The sequence below is a fragment of the Ranitomeya variabilis genome, chromosome 4 (genome assembly GCF_051348905.1).
Source record: "Ranitomeya variabilis isolate aRanVar5 chromosome 4, aRanVar5.hap1, whole genome shotgun sequence".
Taxonomy (NCBI): Eukaryota; Metazoa; Chordata; class Amphibia; order Anura; family Dendrobatidae; genus Ranitomeya; species Ranitomeya variabilis.
In genome coordinates, this window is record NC_135235.1 from 753,724,282 (window position 1) to 753,748,497 (window position 24,216).

The 24,216-nt window shown below is 45.0% G+C and overlaps 1 protein-coding gene across 1 annotated transcript in view; it reads left to right on the plus strand.

Moving 5' to 3' along the window:
- Nucleotides 1–12,624, plus strand: part of LOC143768269 (uncharacterized) — a 32,138-nt gene extending 19,514 nt beyond the window's left edge. The window contains exon 4 of the mRNA XM_077256963.1: nt 12,335–12,624. Within this exon, the coding sequence (XP_077113078.1) occupies nt 12,335–12,624 (290 nt within the window). The remainder of the gene's footprint in view (nt 1–12,334) is intronic.
- Nucleotides 12,625–24,216: the final 11,592 nt, after the last annotated feature.

Genomic DNA, 24,216 nt, shown 5'->3' on the forward strand with positions numbered 1-24,216 from the left:
AGCGATGGCACCAACTGGCTTTATTCTAAAATGCACAATACTATATTGAGTGTTAGGGGAAGGCGTGCATTAGGCGGGGTTTAAGCTAGCATCCAGTCTTTCTGATTTGTTCTGACATCTTCTGGTGGATCCTCCTTTTCTTCACATTCCTGAGTTTCGTTTCTGAGGAAATGGCTTAACCCTTCGGACACTAAAACCTGAAACGAAACTAAGCTCTGGCGGCCATCTTTAAATACAGTTATATCTGCAAGCATAGGAAAAACTTATTGTTTCACAGTATAAAAGTATAGCAGTACAAAGAGAGCATAAAGATTTATATAAAAGTACAAAGGTATATAAGAAAATACATTTTTACCTTGACAATCCCCCCTAAACACTAAGTTTTTCCCTTAAAGAAAGATCCTTCGAGACTGTCCATGTGATGGGAAAAGGGGAGGTGGATTTCTTCATCCAGACACCTCAGAAACTCTCCCCTAGCGAGAGGCCTCCAGGCAGCTGAACCCTTCACTAACCTCACATGGAGTTCTCCCACTGTCCCTAAACTAAATCTCTTAGCATCATCTGAGAATGGGGGATTTTGTCTACTCTCTTGAGAGGAATATACTTCGGGATCTCCCCTGGATCAGTAACATTGTACTCTGATGGATCTACTTCTTGATTGAGGAAGGTGCCAGTCGGAATTGCTTTGGCAATAACCTTTTTATACAAGGGAATAACACAACAGAGAATTATCGATTCAACTATGAGGAGGGCAATCAGTACTAAACAAACTTATTGAAGGAATCTCTTGATCCCACCTAACCAACTGGAAAAGAAAGATGTGTCTGCTCCAGCATACATGACACGTCGTCTTATTGTCCTAATTTGTTCAACTTCTTTAGAAACCTTCAGGTCTTTCGGATCTACATTTCGCCATTCAGGTCTGGCTGTCTATAATACGTCTCGTATGTCTTTGGTCATACCGTCAATTAATGTATTTACCAATACTCTAACATCAAGTGGGTTTATGGGACTGTACTCCATGTCTTCCCATTTCAGCTGTAACCATCCAAAGTATAGCTCTACACTCTCTCTCCTTTTGTCACATCTGTAGAAAATCTTAATTTGCGTCCTAGCACGTCACCTGTTTTCATGCTCACTAACTACCTAGGCCTGCCTAGGTGGATTTATACGTCCATCATATTGTCATTATTTATCTGTAGAATGAGAAAGGTTGGTTCTCAGGGTCAGCCAATTGTTTTTGCATAGCTAGCTAGTCAGAGGGCCTCCAGGGATAATACTCCTGTATCTGTCTTACCCAACCTGATGTGGTTGGTTCTCTGGTGGTGGGGAGTGACATGACATGCTGGTCTACAGCTCCTTCCCAAAAGGATTACTGTCAGCCTACTCCTAAAAGTTAATGTCCCCACTATCCACCAACCACAATCCTGTGTCAGCTTCTTATATCACTGCATGTGATCTTGTCTGGACAGGATTCAGTGTAATTCTCTTAGGTCGGGTTGCAGCACGGGTCATACAAGTGTTAGGGCCCAAATCCTCAACTATACCCTGGAAGGCATCACAGCTATAATTAACAAATCTTTGTTCACTGTAATATATATATTTATTTGATCCATTCAACATTTTATTAATCTGCACCTGTGGGATTATAGAAGCAATGCCGGCATAAATCTGGTTCTGGGCTTTAAACTGGTCAGTAGTGTTGAGCGATACCGTCCGATACTTGAAAGTATCGGTATCGGAAAGTATCGGCCGATACCGGCAAAGTATCGGATCCAATCCGATACCGATACCCGATACCAATACAAGTCAATGGGACTCAGGTATCGGACGGTATTCCTGATGGTTCCCAGGGTCTGAAGGAGAGGAAACTCTCCTTCAGGCCCTGGGAACCATATTAATGTGTAAAAGAAAGAATTAAAATAAAAAATATCGCTATACTCACCTGTCCGACGCAGCCGGGACCTCAGCGAGGGAACCGGCAGCGTTGTTTGTTTAAAATTCGCGCTTTTACTTGGTTACGTGAGGTCCCGGCTTGTGATTGGTCAGGGCGGCCATGTTGCCGGGACGCGGACCAATCACAGCAAGCCGTGACGAAATTACGTCACGGCTTGCTGTGATTGGTCCGCGTCCCGGCAACATGGCCGCCATTAACCAATCACAAGCCGTGACGTCACGGGAGGCTGGACATGCGCGTATTTTGAAAAGCGCGCGTGTCCAGCCTCCAGTGACGTCCCGGCTTGTGATTGGTTAATGGCGGCCATGTTGCCGGGACGTCACTGGAGGCTGGACACGCGCGCTTTTCAAAATACGCGCATGTCCAGCCTCCCGTGACGTCACGGCTTGTGATTGGTTAATGGCGGCCATGTTGCCGGGACGTCACTGGAGGCTGGACACGCGCGCTTTTCAAAATACGCGCATGTCCAGCCTCCCGTGACGTCACGGCTTGTGATTGGTTAATGGCGGCCATGTTGCCGGGACGCGGACCAATCACAGCAAGCCGTGACGTAATTTCGTCACGGCTTGCTGTGATTGGTCCGCGTCCCGGCAACATGGCCGCCCTGACCAATCACAAGCCGTGACGTCACGGGAGGCTGGACACGCGCGCTTTTCAAAATACGCGCATGTCCAGCCTCCCGTGACGTCCCGGCTTGTGATTGGTTAATGGCGGCCATGTTGCCGGGACGTCACTGGAGGCTGGACACGCGCGCTTTTCAAAATACGCGCATGTCCAGCCTCCCGTGACGTCACGGCTTGTGATTGGTTAATGGCGGCCATGTTGCCGGGATGCGGACCAATCACAGCAAGCCGTGACGTAATTTCGTCACGGCTTGCTGTGATTGGTCCGCGTCCCGGCAACATGGCCGCCCTGACCAATCACAAGCCGGGACTTCACGTAACCAAGTAAAAGCGCAAAATTTAAACAAACAACGCTGCCGGTTCCCTCGCTGAGGTCCCGGCTGCGTCGGACAGGTGAGTATAGCGATATTTTTTATTTTAATTCTCTTTTTTACACATTATTACATTAATGTTGTTGCGATACCCGATACCCGATACCACAAAAGTATCGGATCTCGGTATCGGAAATTCCGATACAGCAAGTATCGGCCGATACCCGATACTTGCAGTATCGGAATGCTCAACACTACTGGTCAGGCACCCCCCTTGGCACTCCAATGGCATCAATATATACTAGTGGATCTTCTTCATAACTCATGTGGAGCTGGTCAAAACTTCTCCTCTTTCTGGTAGGTTCATCAGGTATCTTTGGTGTACATATATTGTGTATGTTTAATTAGCAAATCAGTATCTAGAGAACTGTTCTCTTCGCAGAAACTTGTCTTGAAGATCCCTACTGGTGTACCTGTGGTGTCGTGGGAATTATAGCAGGTGTAATTGTCAGCTAATACGGTTACTTCTCCTGGGACCTTTAGTTTAGGTTCCTTATGAATCAGTGGGACGTAATCTGGGCAATCAGTGGACTTCAAACCTTTCAACAGATTCATGACACAGGCAGTGGTGTTGTCATCAGGGAAAAGCAATGCATGTGTGTATAGGTGTGTATTCGCAGCAGAACAAGCAATACATCCTACAGAGATATTCTGGACTCTTACATTGTATCTCACCCATTCTAACCATAGGTTTTTCCTTGGGGCTGTTTGTGTTTCTATGGAGAAAACCTCTTGCCAACTGAGACCTGGAATGGGTATCACTTCATTGACTACATTTTTCAAACGCTCACCTGGGCCTGTCTTAGCTGTACTGGTAACAGGGGTCATGGTTGGTCTGAAACTAATATCCTGGAGCTGTATATGGCCTAAATTCCCATGGTATCCACTACTAAATACATAATTATAATATCTTCCCAGTACAAACGTCTGCAGATCAGCAGATTGGGGGCTCTCCAGATTCAGGAGGAGGGGGTGACAACTTTTACCCCATTTACAGCCTCTAGGTGGTTGCAGAAGGGCTGTTAGATGCATTTTCACACGGAAACTCCTACCCGTCCCATCCTTGGGAACATGGCTTCACTAGGTTTATATCCCCAATCGTCTCCCGTATTCCAAGCAGCATCTGTCTAATAATAACAATTATTGTTGTCATTTCTGGTAACACATATATAAAACTGGATGATTCCCTCTACCACCCATTCAGTCTCGGGACACTTGACTACATCACAGAAATCAAATCGCCAGATATTCACCGGGGCTGTCAGGTTTACCCAGAGAATAGTGGGACCAGAATTCTTATCTACAATAGGGGCCGAAGAGGTAGGGGCGAGGATGGCCCTCAGTTCCAGGATCAAAAACAACAGCAACATTTCCCTTCAGTCACTACTGTGACTAAACACTGGTTCGGTCTCTTTTACAGTGTAAGGCGTGGATCCAGGTGCTCTTTCCTTCAAGTTTTACTGCAGTGGGGGTGACCAGGATCACCGTGTGAAGTCCTTCAAATCTCAGCTGGAGACAATCTCTGCGCACAAACTTTTTCACATACACCAGGTCTCCTGGCACAAAGGGATGGTGTCCAGGAACCTTGTCTGAGTCTGGAAGAGAACTGAAAACGGTTAAATGCACTTTGGCAAGGTGTCCATGTAAGGCCTGCACATAGCTAGTCAAGTCCTGGTACTTGAGCTGCAACTGTTATGGAAAGAAACATTCAAGATTGGGGCTCCTGCCAAACAGAATCTCATACGGTGACAGTCCTGTCTTCCTGTTTGGGGTATATCTTACTGAAAACAAAGCTAGAGGAAGGCATTCTGTCCATGGTTTACCAGTCTCTACCATTGCCTTTTGGATTTTAAGCTTAAGACTTCCATTTAGTCTCTCCACTCTTCCACTGCTCTGTGGATGGAGTATGCAATGCTTGACTTACCCCCAGTGCTGCCATTACCTCTGACATGATCTCTCCAGTAAAATGGGAACCCTGATCACTTTCAATGACTTCAGGAACTCCATACCTGCTTATGATCTCAGCCATCAGTTTCTTCACCGTTGTCTTAGCCGTAGCTTTGGCAACTGGGTAGGCTTCTGACCAACCTGAAAATAAATCAATGCAGACCAACACATACTCATACGTCCCTACTCTGGGTAACTGAATTTAATCAATCTGCAGTCTCTGGAATTGGTTAAAGGGCCGGGGAGTGTGTTTGGATGGGGTTTTCACTGTCCTACTCTGATTATGTGTGGCACATATCATGCAGCTCTGTACCTGCCTTTCTGCGCAGGTGGAAAACCCGGGGGCAATCCATTGTTTCTGTAGGGTGTCACACATGGCCGTCTTCGAGTGGTGCACATTCCCGTGCAGAACCTGTGCCATCATTGGGTACAGTACCTGTGGCAGGCAGACCTTTTCACCCCTCCCCCATAGCCCAGTGACGGTATCAGAGCAAGCCCCTATCTTTTGCCACCTATTTTTCTCCTCCTTACTTGCCTGTTCTTGTAACCGGGCTAAGATGTCTTTCAACACAAGTGGAGATGGTGGGGTGTCCAGGTGATGTACTTGAGAGGCCACAGGAGTGCTTGCTGCTTTCTTCGCAGCCTGGTCTGCCAGTGCGTTACCCTTTTATTCGTCCATCAGTGCCTTTGGTATGTGCCTTTACCTTTATGATGCCTGCTTGGGTGGGAAGCTGTAGTGCATTCATAAGTTGCTGGACTGCCTCAGCATGTTTAAAGGGGTGGCCATTTGCTGTCAGGAAAGCCCTGGCTCTCCAGATAGGCCCATAATCGTGTGTAATGCCAAAAGCATACCTGGAATCAGTGTAGATATTTACAGTCTTACCTTCTGCTAGTTTGCACGCTTCTTGTGCAGACATATGAGCTGGCATTGACTCTGCCTTGATTATCTCATGTTCTGAGACCACAGCATATCTGGTACAGTAGCGTCCTTGGTCATCTTGGTGACGGGATCCATCTACAAAAAGCTCAAAATCAGCATTAGAATGGGCACACTAGAGACCAGCCGTTTCCTGAGACATCAATTCTAGACAATCATGGGGTTTGGAAACCTAATCTTGTTCCTCTGGATCCATTTTAGAAAGAAAAAGAGTGTCCTTGCTCATGTCACCTTCATGTCACCTACTCCTCCCCCCTTTGGATCCAGGGGAACTAGGAGAAAAGTAGCGGGGTTCAGGACAGTGCACCTTTTCAAAGTCACATTAGTAGGCATGAGAACAGCACACTGAAAACGCAGCTGTCCAGCCATGGACATGTGGCTAGGTTGTACCTGATTAAGGATACTATATACATTGTGTAGGGTGTGGACCATCAGTGGGTAATTCAAAACAATCTCTGAAGACTTGTGTAGCAACAGCTGGACAGACAACACAGTCCAAATACAGGAGGGACTTCCTCTTGCCACCCTATCCAGGCGGCCGCTGTAATAAGCAACAGGTCTCTATTTGTCTCCATGAAGCTGAGTCAGCACACCTGTAGCATGTCCTGCATAGATGAGCTCTGTCTGCAAGGCAGTCTGCAGACATAGGGTTAAAAGAAATATTTGAGTAGGGGACTGAATTCATATAAGGTGGGAGAACTGGAGTTGGAGTCTGTTACATAGAGATAAGGAACACTATGACCTCGCAGCTGCAAAGGTGGGGGCTAGTGAGCGGGCAAGGAGCGCTGCTAATTTAACCCCTTTCCTTTTCTGCTGGGCTAAATTCCTTTGAAAACCTTTTACTATTTGCAATGCATCATCCGGAGTGGAAATCTCAATATCGGGTCTACTACAAAAAGGTATGAATGGGCTTTTTATTACAATGGGAATCCCAGATCTTTAAACACTACCATAAGACGCCCATAGAACTTCTCGGCAATCCAGTATATATATTGCTGCAAGGGGCACAGGGTTTACAGTCGGGAGTAGAGGCTTAATTTCCTGGGGAGGGACCATATTATCTAACAGGGAGCCCCCCCTGTTGATCTTCAATTTGCTCTATATGTCAACCACTCAACTTGATACAGGTAATTACCAATCTTTCAATTACATACAGTACTTATTGCTTTAAATACAAATCTCTCAGTGTGTATTAAACCAAGGACAGAGAAAACTTTGGAATGCAATACATGGTTTCCCGTCCCTCTAGCCTGCAGCGCCGAGGGGAAAAATTGCAAGCAAATAGCGCAGGGGCTCACTCAGCCCCTCCCATCTAGTAACGCGGAGATAAGAAAAAATCACTGCATTCCACAGCGCTGAAGGGAGAGCACAAAAACCCAGCCCTTAGCCCCCCCTTACTCCAGCACGTAGCGCAGATAAGGAGAAAAGAGAAGCTCGCAGCGATCTGCTCAGCCCCTCCCCTACAGTACATAGCACTGATACAAAGCTCCGTATCTTCTACAGTCACAAATTACAGCAGTTTTCAGACCTAATTTCTACAAAACTTTCCTATAATCCTCCGTGGTCTGGGCGGAGCCCCAAGGACGGTCCGTACGCACACACAAGGCAGGTCTCCGCCCAGGTTGGATTCTGCACAACACAAACAGGACACACCTACACTTCTGGAGATCTCTTTCCGCCGCCATTACAGGGCGCTGGCTGAGACTGCATTTTCATCATCAGTGGCACGGCGGCCATTTTACAATCTATAAGATCACAGTTCAAAGGCATTTTATAACCAAACACGGGCTCTATATTCTCCGATTCTCCCTCTCCATCAACCTATTCTCATCCTTTGTTCTTTAAGCTTCGCGCAACTCGCAGATAAGCTTCTTGACTGTCTCTTGCCCTCCCGTGACCATTGTCCTGACTTCCACGACATCCTCATCTAACTTGTGGGGCACAGACTTCTACTTTAAGATACGCAGCTTGGCTCACAGAATACTATGTCCTCCTGCAGTAGGCCACTGGCAGCGATACCAACACTGCGTTCTAAAAGCACGGAGCCTCTCGCTCAACGTACTAGGAAAAGAGCCTCGCGCTCAATGTTTCCTGTCCCTAAACCAGAACACAGTGATTACAGACTATCCTGCCACGATATCCCAAACAGTCGGGAGGCAGCCTCCTAATGAGACCCCTCCACAAAAATATAGGTGGTCCCCTCACGGAACGTCTTATTTACCTGCCTGGACAGGTGGTCCCCTCACGGAACGCCTTATTTACCTGTCAGCACAATATCACAGAGGCTGCGTCTCCTATCCCTTTCTCTAAGCTGCCCCACAATCTACAACTGGCTCAATTTTTCAGTCCACTTCACTACTAGACAATAGTCACGGGTAGGATGGTTGAACGGAGTACAATGACCGGTAAAGGAGGTGTGGTGTACAGAGGTCGCACAGGATGCGACGTCTCTCAGTTGCTGGTTCAGAGCGTGGCACAGGATCACGTTTGATCTCACCACTCGATCATTCACCTCCCGGACCCAAGGAGACTACAGACAAACCAATAACGGCTGAGGCACTAGCAAGTGTGACATATACAGTGTACATGATCGCCACTTACCGCGTGCAGAGGGTGATCAGTCCTCGAGGTCAGCCACTACGGGTATCATCCACAGACATCCAGGCATGGGTCCAGGGGGTCTCGGATCACTGGCCACGCCCCACGTTGGTCGCGCCAAATTGTCGGGGTCGTAATACGACAATTACCCTTCCTTCACCAGTCATTCCAAATTAATATGTGTGCAGGGCATCTGGTACCGGATAAGAATAAATCAGACAGGTAGCTGGTTCAAACTTAGTTAATGCCCCGTGCATCCACACATGTCTGCAGCGATGGCACCAACTGGCTTTATTCTAAAATGCACAATACTATATTGAGTGTTAGGGGAAGGCGTGCATTAGGTGGGGTTTAAGCTAGCATCCAGTCTTTCTGATTTGTTCTGACATCTTCTGGTGGATCCTCCTTTTCTTCACATTCCTGAGTTTCGTTTCTGAGGAAATGGCTTAACTCTTCGGACACTAAAACCTGAAACGAAACTAAGCTCTGGCGGCCATCTTTAAATACAGTTATATCTGCAAGCATAGGAAAAACTTATTGTTTCACAGTATAAAAGTATAGCAGTACAAAGAGAGCATAAAGATTTATATAAAAGTACAAAGGTATATAAGAAAATACATTTTTACCTTGACAACACCATTTTGGAAAGTAGACCCCTTAAGGAACTTATCTAGATGTGTGGTGAGCAGTGCACTTTGACCCAACAAGTGCTTCACAGAAGTTTATAATGCAGAGCCGTAAAAATACAAAATCATATTTTTTCACAAAAATGATCTTTTCGCCTCCAATTTTTTATTTTCCCAAGGGTTAGAGAAGAAATTAGACCACAAAAGTTGTTGTGCAAATTGTCCTGAGTACAACGATACCCCATATGTGGGGGTAAACCACTGTTTGGGCGCATAGCAGAGCTCGGAAGGGAAGGAGCGCCATTTGACTTTTCAATGCAAAATTGACTGGAATTGAGATGGGACACCATGTCGCATTTGGAGAACCCCTGATGTGCCTAAACATTAAAACCCCCCACAAGTGACACCATTTTGGAAAGTAGACCCCCTAAGGAACTTATCTTGATGTGTTTTGAGAGCTTTGAACCCCCAAGTGTTTTACTACAGTTTATAACGCAGAGCCGTGAAAATAAAAATTCTTTTTTTTTTCTTCAGAAAAATGATTTTTTAGCCCCCAGTTTTGTATTTTCACAAGGGTAGCAGGATAAATTGGACTCCAAAAGTTGTTGTCCAATTTGTCCTGAGTACGCTGATACCTTATATGTTGGGGGAAACCACTGTTTGGGCGCATGGCAGAGCTCGGAAGGGAAGGAGCGCCATTTGGAATGCAGACTTAGATGGATTGGTCTGCAGGCGTCACATTGCATTTGCAGAGCCCCTAATGTACCCAAACAGTACAACCCCCCCACAAGTGACCCCATATTGGAAACTAGACCTCCCAAGGAACTTATCTAGATGTGTTTTGAGAGCTTTGAACCCCCAAGTGTTTCACTACAGTTTATAACGCAGAGCCGTGAAAATAAAAAATATTTTTTTTTCAGAAAAATTATATTTTACCCCCCAGTTTTGTATTTTCACAAGGGTAACAGGATAAAATGGATGACAAAAGTTGTTGTCCAATTTGTCCTGAGTATGCTGATACCCCATATGTTGGGGTAAACCCCTGTTTGGGCGCACGGGAGAGCTCGGAAGGGAAGGAGCAGTGTTTTACTTTTTCAACGCAGAATTGGCTGGAATTGAGATCGGACACCATGTCGCGTTTGGAGAGCCCCTGATGTGCCTGGACAGTGGAAACTCCCCAATTCTACCTGAAACCCTAACCCAAACAAACTAACTTTAGGCCCAACCCTAACCCTAACTTTAGCCCCAACCCTAGCCCTAACTTTAGCCCCAACCCTAACCCTAACTTTATCTCCAACCCTAGCCCCAACCCTAACCCTAGCCCCAACCCTAACCCTAGCCCCAACCCTAACCATAGCCCTAACCCTAGCCCTAACCCTAGCCCTAGCCCCAACCCTAGCCCCAACCCTAACCCTAGCCCTAACCCTAACCCTAGCCCTAATGGGAAAATGGAAATAAATACATTTTTTTAATTTTATTATTTTTCCCTAACTAAGGGGGTGATGAAGGGGGGTTTGATTTACTTTTATAGCGTTTTTTATATCGGCTTTTTATGATTGGCAGCTGTCACACACTAAAAGATGCTTTTTTATAGCAAAAAAGTTTTTGCGTCTCCACATTTTGAGACCTATAATTTTTCCATATTTTGGTCCACAGAGTCATGTGAGGTCTTGTTTTTTGCGGGACGAGTTGACGCTTTTATTGGTAACATTTTCGGACACGTGACAGTTTTTGATCACTTTTTATTCCGATTTTTGTGAGGCAGAATGACCAAAAACCAGCTATTCATGAATTTCTTTTGGGGGAGGCGTTTATGCCGTTCCGCATTTGGTAAAATTGATAAAGCAGTTTTATTCGTCGGGTCAGTACGATTACAGCGATATCTCATTTATATCATTTTTTTATATTTTGACGCTTTTATACGATAAAAGCTATTTTATAGAAAAAATAATTATTTTGGCATCGCTTTATTCTGAGGACTATAACTTTTTATTTTTTTGCTTATGATGCTTTGTGGCAGCTCGTTTTTTGCGGGACAAGATGACGTTTTCATCAGTATCATGTTTATTTATATCCGTCTTTTTGATCGCGTGTTATTCCACTTTTTGTTTGGCGGTATGATAATAAAGCGTTGTTTTTTGGCTCGTCGTTTTTTTTTTTTCGTACGGTGTTCACTGAAGGGGTTAACTAGTGGGACAGTTTTATAGGTTGGGTCATTACGGACGCGGCAATACTAAATATGTGTACTTTTATTGTTTTTGTTTGTTTTTTTTAGATAAAGAAATGTATTTATGGGAATAATATATATTTTTTTCCTTTATTTAGGATTTTTTTTTTTTTTTTACACATGGGGAAATTTTTTTTTTTACTTTTTCACTTTGTCCCAGGGGGGACATCACAGATCGCCGATTTGACAGTGTGCACAGCACTCTGTCAAATCGGCGATCATACTTTCATCGGAGCAGGCTGCTCTCTGCTCTGCAGCCTGCTCCGGACCCGGAAGTACTCCCTGCAGGACCCGGATGCAGCCCGGTGGCCATTTTGGGTCCGGGCCCTGCAGGGAGAAGACGCTCGGTACAAGGTGAGTACATCACCTTGTACCGATCGTCTCAGGGAAGCCCGCAGGGAGCCCCCTCCCTGCGCGATGCTTCCCTGTACCTCCGGTACACCACGATCATGTTTGATCGAGGTGTGCCGGGGGTTAATGTGCCGGGGGCGGTCCGTGGCTGCTCCTGGCACATAGTGCTGGAGGTCAGCTGCGATAGGCAGCTGACACCCGGCCGCGATCGGCCGCGCTCCCCCCGTGAGCGCGGCCGATCGCTATGACGTACTATCCCGTCGGTGGGAATTAAGGCCCACCCCACCTCGACGGGATAGTACGTCATATGGGATTAAAGGGTTAAAAGTTAAGTTTTAATCATTGGGAGACTCTCCATGCTATATTCTAACCTCTGTTTATCCATTGATCGATGATGGACCTGACAGGCGACTTGTTTTTTTGTGAGATGAGAATTGGTATTATTTTTGCCTACATAACATTGATTGATTCTTTTTATTCAATATTTGGGAGCCAGAATGAACAAACAGTTGAACACCGCACACTACTGGTTCATCCAACAAGGTTTTCTATTAAACTGTGAACACTCATTGTTTGGTAAATAATTAAAGTTTTTACATAGCTGGCCATTTTTATGGATGGTTTAAGTTGAAATGTTCAAAAATATAAAACTCAAGGATATTTTATTACAAAAAATGTTTTTGTTTTTTTATCGTAGCAGATGACTGTACCAGGAGATCAGAGGGACAGTTGACATCTTCAGTTTTTAAATATGATGATCTTGAGAGCCTACAAGATACAACTGAAGGGAATGCCATTACTCCAGATATAGCATCATCCATTCACAGCAATGGTCTGTCATCTGGTCCTATGAAACAGGTCCCATCTTCTGTTTCATTGCTAACTACTAAGGAAAATCAAAATCATAAACGAGGCATTAAAAGACAAACTGATCCTAAAGCAAATAAGTCATTTTCCTGTTCAGAATGTGGGAAATGTTATAACTAGAAATCAGATTTGGTTAGGCACCATAGGACTCACACAGGGGAGAAACCTTTTTCCTGTTCAGAATGTGGGAAATTTTTTAACCAGAAATGGCATCTTGTTAGTCACCATGGAAATCACACAGAAGATAAGCCTTTTTCCTGTTCAGAATGTGGGAAATGTTTTTACCATAAATGGAATCTTGTTAGACATCAGAGAACTCACACAGGGGAGAAGCCTTTTTCATGTTCAGAATGTGGGAAATGTTTTAAATGGAAAATAGATTTGGTTAATCACCATAGAACTCACACAGGGGAGAAGCCTTTTTCCTGTTCAGAATGTGGGAAATGTTTTTACCAGAAATGGAATCTTGTTAGACATCAGAGCATTCACAAAGAGGAGAAGCCTTTTTCCTGTTCAGAATGTGGGAAATGTTTTATCCAGAAATCAGATTTGGTTAGGCACCATAGAACTCACACAGGGGAGAAGTCATTTTCCTGTTCAGAATGTGGGAAATGTTTTACATGTAAATCACTGCTTATTACTCACCATAGAATTCACACAGGGGAGAAGAGTTTTTCCTGTTCAGAATGTGGGAAATGTTTTAACCAGAAATGGCATATTGTTAGACATCAGAGCATTCACAAAGAGGGGAAGCCTTTTTCCTGTTCAGAATGTGGGAAATGTTTTATCCAGAAATCAGATTTGGTTAGGCACCATAGAACACACACAGGGGAGAAGCCTTTTTCCTGTTCAGAATGTGGGAAATGTTTTACACGTAAATCACTGCTTGTTACTCACCATAGAACTCACATAGGGGAGAAGTCTTTTTCCTGTTCAGAATGTGGGAAATGTTTTACACGTAAATCACTGCTTGTTACTCACCATAGAATTCACACAGGGGAGAAGTCTTTTTCCTGTTCAGAATGTGGGAAATGTTTTACACGTAAAACACTGCTTGTTACTCACCATAGAATTCACACAGGGGAGAAGCCTTTTTCCTGTTCAGTATGTGGGAAATGTTTTAACCAGAAATCAGATTTGGTTAGGCACCATAGGACTCACACAGGGGAGAAGCCTTTTTCCTGTTCAGAATGTGGGAAATGTTTTAACCTGAAATCAGATTTGGTTAGGCACCATAGAACTCACACAGGGGAGAAGCCTTTTTCCTGTTCAGAATGTGGGATATGTTTTAACAGGAAAGCACTTCTTGTTTGACATCAGAGCAGTCACACAGAGAAGCCTTTTTTATTTTCTTAATGTGGGAAATACTTTACTTGGAAATCAACTGTTAATAAACATCAGAGACATCACATAGGGGAGAAGCCTTTTTTATGTTCATAATATTGGAATAGTTTTAACCAAAACTGAATCTTCGTAAATGGGTTATCTCTTGTCATTCCTCATGTTTGCTGACAAAAGGATAAAACTAATCTTTATTAATTCCAAATGTAAAACTATACCCATAATTTGCCCCCTGAAGGTTAGTCAGTAGGTGACTAATAGAAATAACATGTACCCCACATTTCACTATATAGGGTGAGGTGACGTATACACACTCACTCTCCAAGCCTCTCATTTCTACGGGTTTCATCGTCCTCACCAAAGGCAACTCATCAGGAGACTATTTAATATTGACCTATATTTAAGCAAAACTAGACAAAAAAGTAAAACCATGTATCATGTTATCCGAAACAGTCAGAAAACCAGCCACATATTGGCAGATCCCAGACCTCAAACTATATACTTCATAAGTTTATAAGCCACTCCAGTGTCAGGAATAGATAGTATGTGAAAAATACAGTATAATCCTTGTGTTTTTATCCTATAGTGACTGCCCTAGTTTGGTATTGTAACAGCTGTTAATTAGTAGTGCAAACTGTCCCAGGCTAAACTCCGTTTTCAGATGGCCCAATATGTACCACTCAGGGAAAACTTACCTACTACAAAGATCAATAGCAACTTCTAATGGCCATGCTGTCAAGGAATGAGTACAATATCATTATAAAGACTAGGGATATGTGGAGGATCTGTGCCATTATTTAGTATGAAAATGTCACGGAGTGACTGGCCCAGTGTGACACGACCCAGCAACATAAAGCATTGTATCTTAATTAACCAGAAAACTATTTTTAGCAAATGAAGAATAATAGAATGTTATCTATATGTTGGTTTCAAATTTAAAGTGTTGATTTCTGTTTGGTCAAGAAAACAGACTTTTGTTAGTGTAAGCCTGGAATACTGACTTTTATTGTGGCTTATCCTTGATCACTAGTGATGTTTGCTGTTATGCTAATTATGCATTGTTTTATTGAGCCAGTTTGTCGACTTCTAAAGCAGAGAGAGAAAAGCTATGCAGATAGTTTAAATAATTAAGTATTGCTATTTGATCTCGTCTCCATTCTTACCCTTTATGTAAATACTGAATGAGGGCCACTTGTTAAGTCTAAAAATACATTACATGCCTCTGTATAAAGATACTGAGAGAAACAGCCAGAGAGATTCTGCCAAGACATCCACACATTTCAAAAGGACCAGAGAAAGGACAGCAGCCATTTTACATCATGCTCCATTACGAGGGACACGGAACTATCATTCTATAGGTATCAACCTAGGGGTTTTCAGCCTCAGTTGGAAGAATACAGATCTGTTCCATAGACCATCGCTGAACCATGGATACGTTTGGAAAAGCCAGGTTGTGATCCTCAGATCAACTGGCCTTGTACCTTGTATGGATTCGGTGGACTGTTTTCTTCCTACACTTGTTGTTACCTCCTCTCTGTGTGCGTGCCACAGGTGGAGTAACCGACCCTGGAATATGAAGCCAGGTTGTGATCCTCAGATCCACTGGCCTTGTAGCTTGTATGGACTCAGTGGACTGTCATCTTCCTACGCTTGTAGTTACCTTCTCTCTTTGCATGCCACAGGTGGGGTAGTGACCCTGGAAGATCTGTAGTCACAGCTGCTATTATCCCGGCGAGTCAGCGGAAGGGCGAGACTCTAATGTGCACCATCTTGGGATGTTTGCTGGGACTGTTCTAAGTGTTATCTGCCTGTTTTATGGTACAATAAAGCTTTGCCACACTGTTTTACCTTCACCCTGTGTTGCCTGAGTAGCGTTTTGCCCACGTTAAAAGGAGAGCGGGAGTTCGGCGAGACGATCCCTGGTGCATCTGTTTTCGGCTAGCGGGCGGCGCTCATAGCAATCCGGCAGTGACAACCATAGACTTATGCTGGAGACCTCTGGTTGTCATGCCAACCCATCGGTGAGCCACAGTCATGTGACGGGATCACTGATGAGCGGGATTTCAGGCGCGCTTGCTGACATGTGCCAGAAAAGATGTGGCTTAGCGCTGGAGCCCACATCAAAGGGAGGGAGTCTGACATCGGCGTACATTTGCTGCTGGTGTTGTAAAGGGGTTAAAGGGGATTGTTGTTACAGAGACAGAAGTGGTAATCAATCATGTATACATACATATATGTATGTGTGTATGAAGCCCCGCCCATTTCACATAGTCCCACCCACTTTGCATAGCCACACTCACTCCACACGCAAAGCCCCGTATAATATCTAATATCTAATATCTTTCATAGGCACATCTTCTTGACAACAATAGCTTACACTGCCTTTGTTGGCCATAGCAACCAATCACTAACCATCTTTCATTTCAGCAGAGCTGTTTAGAACATGAAAGCTGAGCTGTGATTGGCTGCTATGAGCAAGTTTTCCTTGTAGACAGTTGTGGTAACTGAGGCCTATTATTCTTCTCATTTCTATGGTGTTATCGTCCTTCAGGAAAGCTGGAAATAACACAATTTATTACTGTGCCGACACAGACCACCCTCCGCCACAGACTGCAGGGGGCCCAGAATCAGGAACTTCTTTGTCTGGCATGAAGCATCTCATTAACTTCAACCACAGATTAAAGAAAGAAACACAAGATGGATTTCTCTAACCCAGGAACCATTTTACTCGGTGTAACAGCGTCACCCTGACAATGCCGGGTTCACTGTACACCTATTTATACAGCTACAACTAATGCCGCTCTAAATGACTCCTTCTATACAATCCACAAAGAGTACAGAGGGGCTGACAGCACTCACTTCTCTGGGGCGCCCGTTCCACGTCCAGGGAACCCTCCTGGATATTCCAAGACCATCCAATACAAACATGAACAGCGCTCCACCCCGGTGTAGAAATCTTCAAGCAACGCTTTATTAAGCCATAGAAAAAACAGCGACGTTTCGACCAAGATTGTCGTTTTTTGGTATTGCATAGTTTGCATGATGTTGTTGTGCTGGGTTTTCCATGGTTACAGGTAAATAATCCAGTGCTGGATTAGAAATCTATGTCTGTGACTACTTGGGGTTGTCAAGGGATACATAGTGATGTTCCTTTGATGTCAATTTCCTCTACCCCTTCTTCTTAAGTTCCTGAGTTTTTGTCGGATTTTCAGGATATATTTGATCAGCCCAAGTCCAGTTCCCTTCCTCCTCATAGGGACTGCAATTGTGCTATTAACTTGATTCCTGGCTGTAAGTTCCCTAAGGGCCGACTTTTCAATCTGTCTGTGCCAGAGCATGCCGCCATGCAGAGTTATATTAAGGAGTCTTTGGAGAAGGGGCATATTCGCCCGTCTTCATCACCGCTTGGAGCGGGATTCTTTTTTTGTTGCCAAGAAGGATGGCTCCTTGAGACCCTGTATAGATTATCGCCTTCTCAATAAGATCACGGTCAAATTCCAATACCCTTTACCTTTGCTTTCTGATTTGTTTGCTCGGATTAAGGGGGCTAGTTGGTTTACTAAGATCGACATTCGAGGGGCGTATAATCTTGTTCGTATTAAACAGGGTGACGAATGGAAAACAGCATTTAATACGCCCAAAGGCCATTTTGAATACCTTGTGATGCCATTCGGACTCTCTAATGCTCCATCTGTGTTTCAGTCCTTTATGCATGATATCTTCCGGAATTATCTTGATAAATTCATGATTGTATATTTGGATGATATTTTGTTTTTTTCCAATGATTGGGAGTCTCATGTGAAACAGGTCAGGATGGTATTTCAGATCCTTCGTGCTAATGCGTTGTTTGTGAAGGGCTCTAAGTGCCTTTTTGGAGTTCAGAAGGTTTCTTTTTTGGGTTTCATTTTTTCTCCCTTGGCTATAGAAATGGATCCTGTTAAGGTCCAGGCCATTCATGATTGTATTCAACCCACATCTGTGAAGAGCCTTCCGAAATTTTTGGGCTTTGCTAATTTTTATCGCCGTTTCATTGCTAACTTTTCCAGTGTGGTTAAGCCCCTGACCGATTTGACGAAGAAAGGTGCTGATGTGATGAATTGGTCCTCGGCAGCTGTTGAGGCCTTTCAGGAGCTTAAACTTTGTTTTACTTCTGCCCCTGTGTTGCGTCAGCCGGATGTTTCTCTTCCTTTTCAGGTTGAGGTTGATGCTTCTGAGATTGGGGCAGGGGTCGTTTTGTCTCAGAGAAGTTCTGATGGCGCTTTGATTAAACCGTGTGCCTTCTTCTCCAGAAAGTTTTCGCCTGCTGAGCGTAATTATGATGCCGTAAATCGGGAGTGGTTGGCTATGAAGTGGGCATTCGAGGAGTGGCGACATTGGCTTGAAGGAGCCAAGCATCGCGTTGTGGTCTTGACCGATCATAAGAATCTGATTTACCTTGAGTCTGCAAAGCGGTTGAATCCTAGACAAGCTCGATGGTCCCTGTTTTTCTCCCGTTTTGATTTTGTGGTCTCGTATCTTCCGGGATCTAAGAATGTGAAGGCTGATGCCCTTTCTAGGAATTTTTTGCCTGATTCTCCGGGAGTCCTTGAGCCGGTTGGTATTCTCAAGGAGGGGGTGATTCTTTCTGCCCTCTCTCCTGATTTACGGCGGGTGCTTCGGGAGTTTCAGGCTGATAAACCTGACCGCTGTCCAGTGGGGAAACTGTTTGTTCCTGATAGTTGGACTAGTAAGGTAATTTCTGAGGTTCATTATTCGGTGTTGGCTGGTCATCCTGGGATTTTTGGTACCAGAGATTTGGTTGCTAGGTCCTTTTGGTGGCCTTCCTTGTCGCGGGATGTGCGTTCTTTTGTGCAGTCCTGTGGGACTTGTGCTCGGGCCAAGCTTTGCTGTTCCCGTGCTAGTGGGTTGCTTTTGCCTTTGCTGGTCCCTGAGAGGCCTTGGACGCATATTTCCATGGATTTTATTTCAGATCTTCCTGTTTCTCAGAAGATGTCTGTCATCTGGGTGGTTTGTGACCGGTTTTCTAAGATGGTCCATTTGGTACCTTTGCCTAAGTTGCCTTCCTCCTCTGATTTGGTTCCATTATTTTTTCAGCATGTGGTTCGTTTGCATGGCATTCCGGAGAATATTGTCTCTGACAGAGGTTCCCAGTTTGTTTCTAGGTTTTGGCGGTCCTTTTGTGCTAGAATGGGTATTGATTTGTCTTTTTCTTCAGCATTTCATCCTCAGACAAATGGCCAAACTGAGCGAACCAATCAGACCTTGGAAACCTATTTGAGATGCTTTGTGTCTGTGGATCAGGATGATTGGGTGACCTTTTTGCCGTTGGCCGAGTTTGCCCTTAATAATCGGGCTAGTTCGGCTACCTTGGTTTCGCCTTTTTTTTGTAACTTTGGTTTTCATCCTCATTTTTCTTCAGGGCAGGTTGAGACTTCTGACTGTCCTGGTGTGGATTCTGTGGTGGACAGGTTGCAGCAGATTTGGACTCATGTGGTGGACAATTTGACGTTGTCTCAGGAAAAGGCTCAACGTTTTGCTAACCGTCGTCGGTGTGTTGGTCCCCGGCTTCGTGTTGGGGATTTAGTCTGGTTATCTTCTCGTCATGTTCCTATGAAGGTTTCTTCCCCTAAGTTCAAGCCTCGCCTTATTGGTCCTTATAAGATTTCTAAAATTATCAATCCGGTATCTTTTCGTTTGGCCCTTCCAGCTTCTTTTTCCATCCATAATGTTTTCCATAGATCTTTGTTGCGGAGATATGTGGTGCCTGTGGTTCCCTCTGTTGACCCTCCTGCTCCGGTGTTGGTTGAGGGGGAGTTGGAATATGTGGTGAAGATTTTGGATTCTTGTTTTTTGAGGCGGAAGCTTCAGTATCTGGTCAAGTGGAAGGGTTATGGCCAGGAGGATAATTCTTGGGTTGTTGCCTCCGATGTCCATGCTGCCGATTTGGTTCGTGCTTTTCACTTGGCTCGTCCTGATCGGCCTGGGGCTCTGGTGAGGGTTCGGTGACCCCTCCTCAAGGGGGGGGTACTGTTGTGCATAGCACTTTTGTGAGTTCTGCCCTTGGGCTCCCTCTGGTGGTTTCAAGTGGAACTGCTGCTTCTTGGGTTTAGCATTAGCAGTTGCTTTCACTGATCGCCTTTCCTGGCTTTGCTATTTAACCTGGCTCTGGCCTTCAGTCCATGCCAGCTGTCAATGTTTCTGGGTTGGATTCAGATCTCTCCTTGGATTTCTCTTATGGCCTGTCCATTTCAGCAAAAGATAAGTTCTTACTAGTTCTTTTGTTGTCCATTTGCTGTGGACTTAATCTCTCAGCTCATGTTATGTTTTTTCTTGTCCAGCTTATCAGTATGATATATTCAGTCAAGCTGGAAGCTCTGGGGAAGCAGATTTGCCCTCCACACCGTGAGTCGGTGTGGAGATTATTTTTGTAAACTCTGCGTGGACTTTTAGTTTTTAATACTGACCGCACAGTATCCTTTCCTATTCTGTCTATCTAGATTAGTAGTGGCCTCCTTTGCTAAAATCTGTTTTCATTTCTGTGTATGTCATTTCCCTCTCCACTCACAGTCAATATTTGTGGGGGGCTATCTTTCCTTTTGGGGAATTTCTCTGAGGCGAGATAGCTTTCTGTTTCCATCTTTAGGGGTAGTTAGTTCTCAGGCTGTGACGAGGTGTCTAGGGAGTGACAGGAACATCCCACGGCTACTTCTAGTGTTGGTGTTAGGATTAGGAACTGCGGTCAGTACAGATACCACCTCCTCAGAGCTCGTCCCATGTTGCTCCTTAACCACCAGGTCATAACACAAAACTATGTATTAACACTTTTGGAATTATATACTTAACAAAAAAGTGTGAAGCAACTGAAAATATGTCTTATATTCTAGGTTCTTCAAAGTAGCCTCCTTTTGCTTTGATGACTGCTTTGCACACTCTTGGCATTCTCTTGATGAGCTTCAAGAGGTAGTCACCGGGAATGGTCTTCCAACAATCTTGAAGGAGTTCCCAGAGATGCTTAGCACTTGTTGGCCCTTTTGCCTTCACTCTGCAGTCCAGCTCACCCCAAACCATCTCGATTGAGTTCAGGTCTGGTGACTGTGGAGGCCAGGTCATCTGGCGTAGCATCCCATCACTTTCCTTCTTGGTCAAATAGCCCTTACACAGCCTGGAGGTGTGTTTGGGGTCATATATATTTAGTCTGGCTGGGATAGCACGCGCGCGGGGTCGCATGTGCAACCGATATTAAGTGCAACAGTATAACGTGCTTGGCAGTTAGACAATGGCATTGAAGCTGATGTTCCTCATCTTCACACAGGTAATTTATCCATCATCCATTTGTGTGCTGACTGCAAGTGTGAACAGAACCATATCTATCAAGCTTTGCTCATGGTAATTTATCCATCATCCATTTGTGTGCTGACTGCAAGTGTGAACAGAACCATGTCTAGCAAGCTTTGCTCATGGTAATTTATCCATCACTCCTGTGTTGCTTTTTTTTTCCTCTGTTTTTGGTTTCTGATTTAAAGTGTTCAAAGCTTTTTTTTCCTTTTTTCCCACGGTTTTATGGCCTTGTTCAGCATTGATTGTTTACCCTGCATGGTAATGCCTGCTCTGGCCTTATGCTAATTGGTTAATTGCTGATTGTGGCCATTTGGTTCCTGATGCCAGCAGTCATTTCATATATATTTAGTCTGGCTGGGATAGCATGCGCATGGGGTCGCGTGTGCAACAGTATAAAGTGCTTGGCAGTTAGACAATAGCAGTTGGACAGGGCAGGAGACAGGTAAGGTGCATAAGTTTTTCAAACAATCATGCTTCTTGGTCAGTCATACTACATTATGCATTGATCATATCAATCTGCTTCTTATTTGTTTTAACTTCTGCTTTCTCACAACTCGCCCACCCTTTAACACATTCTCGGCACTCTCTCTATATCCACCCTTCCCTTCTCCGCTCTCCCATGTATAACTCTGAGGCTCTACTGACATTTCTTACCCACTCCAAACCAGCCACTACCTCCATGCAGCACTCAAAATGTTCATACAAATCATCCCACCACCTGCTCTTTCTGTTTTTTCTCCTTCTACTAGTTGCAGGAGACATCTCCCCCAACCCTGGGCCTCCTTCCACCAGCATACATTCCTCTTCAGCTGCATATAGAAACCCTGCTAATCTTATTAACATTCAGTGCATGCCTTCTCTTTTCCACTGTGCTCTCTGGAATGCACGGTCTGTGTGTAACAAACAAATTAACTTACATTCACGATCTTTTCCTCTCTAATTCCCTTAACCCTCTGGCTATTACAGAAACCTGGATCCAGCACTCAGACACCACCACCACTGCTGCTCTCTCGTTTGGTGGGCTGAAATTTTCACATACCGCCAGACCTGAGAACAGACAGGGTGGAAATATTGGTTTGCTCCTTTCATCACAATGTGCTTTCCAGGTCATCCCCCCGGTTCACTCACTTACATTTCCTTCCTTTGAAGTCCATGCCGTCAGACTCTTTAAGCCCTTCACCTTGCAAGAGGCGGTTGTTTATCACCCTCCAGGCTCCTCCCGCCTGTTTCTAGACCACTTTGCCCCCTGGCTTACTCACTTTCTATTCTGTGACATCCCCACCCTCATCACGGGAGACTTTAACATCCCATCAATGATCCCCACTCCCAATCTGCCTCTCATCTTCTTACTCTAAAGGTACCTTCACACGAAGCGACGCTGCAGCGATAGCGACAACGATGCCGATCGCTGCAGCGTCGCTGTTTGGTCGCTGGAGAGCTGTCACACAGACCGCTCTCCAGCGACCAACGATGCCGAGGTCCCCGGGTAACCAGGGTAAACATCGGGTTGCTAAGCGCAGGGCCGCACTTAGTAACCCGATGTTTACCCTGGTTACCAGCGTAAAAGTAAAAAAAACAAACACTACATACTCACCTGCGCGTCCCCCAGCGTCTGCTTCCTGACACTGACTGAGCTCCGGCCCTAACAGCAGAGCGGTGACGTCACCGCTGTGCTTTCACTTTCACTTTAGGGCCGGCGCTCTGTAAGTGTCAGGAAGCAGACGCTGGGGGACGCATGTAAGTATGTACTGTTTGTTTTTTTTACTTTTACGCTGGTAACCAGGGTAAACATCGGGTTACTAAGCGCGGCCCTGCGCTTGGTAACCCGATGTTTACCCTGGTTACCAGTGTAAAACATCGCTGGTATCGTTGCTTTTGCTTTCAAACACGACGATACACGGCGATCGGATGACCAAATAAAGTTCTGGACTTTATTCAGCGACCAGCGACATCACAGCAGGATCCTGATCGCTGCTGCCTGTCAAACTAAACGATATCGCTAGCGAGGACGCTGCAACGTCACGGATCGCTAGCGATATCGTTACAAAGTCGTTTCATGTGAAGGTACCTTAACTTCTTCATTCGGCCTCTCAGTTTACTAATTCTCCTACGCATGAGGACGGGAATACTCTGGACCTGGTTTTCTCCCGTCCCGGATCGCTGCCCGACTTTACTACCCTCTCCTGCTCTCGGACCACAACCTTCTTTCCTTCTCTGCCAAGAATTGTCTCCTCACCCAGAACACCCACACTTATCGGAATACCCGTACCATTAATACCCAGCAGCTTATGGACAACCTCCACACATCTTTAGCCCCCTTCTCCTCCCTCTCCTGTCCAGACTTAACATTGTCACACTTCAATAATACACTGAAGAATGCCCTAGATGAAGCAGCACCTTCTACATGAAGAAAGACCTGACACAGACAACGGCAGCCCTGGCACACTATGCAAACACGCTTTCTTCAGCGTTGCTCAAGGTGTGCAGAGCGGCAGTGGAGAAAATCTCTTAGCAGAAAACTTCATCCACTATAAGTTCATGCTCAAAACCTATAACTCTGCCCTTTATCTGGCCAAACAATCCTACTTCACCACCCTCATCACCTCACTATCCAACAACCCAAAATGACTTTTTGAAACCTTAAACTCCCTCCTGAAACCTAAAGTACAGGCCCCCATCACCAACCTCAATGGTGAGGATCTGGCCACTTATTTCCTAGAAAAAATTAACCACATCCATCAGGATATCTCAGCCCAATCTCCTCAGTGCCTGGTTCCCCTTCCCTGCCACACCCCAAGCTCACTAGACATCTTTGAGCCTGTTTCAGAAGAAGTTTCCAAGCTCCTCGCTTCTGCTCGGCCTACAACCTGCAACGGTGACCCCATTCCTTCACATCTCCTGCAGTCTCTCTCACCAGTGGTAACCACTCACCTGACTAAAATATTTAATCTCTCTCTTTCTTCAGGTATCTTTCCCTCCTCATTTAAACATGCCATCATAACCCCTTTACTTAAAAAGCCATCCCTGGACCAG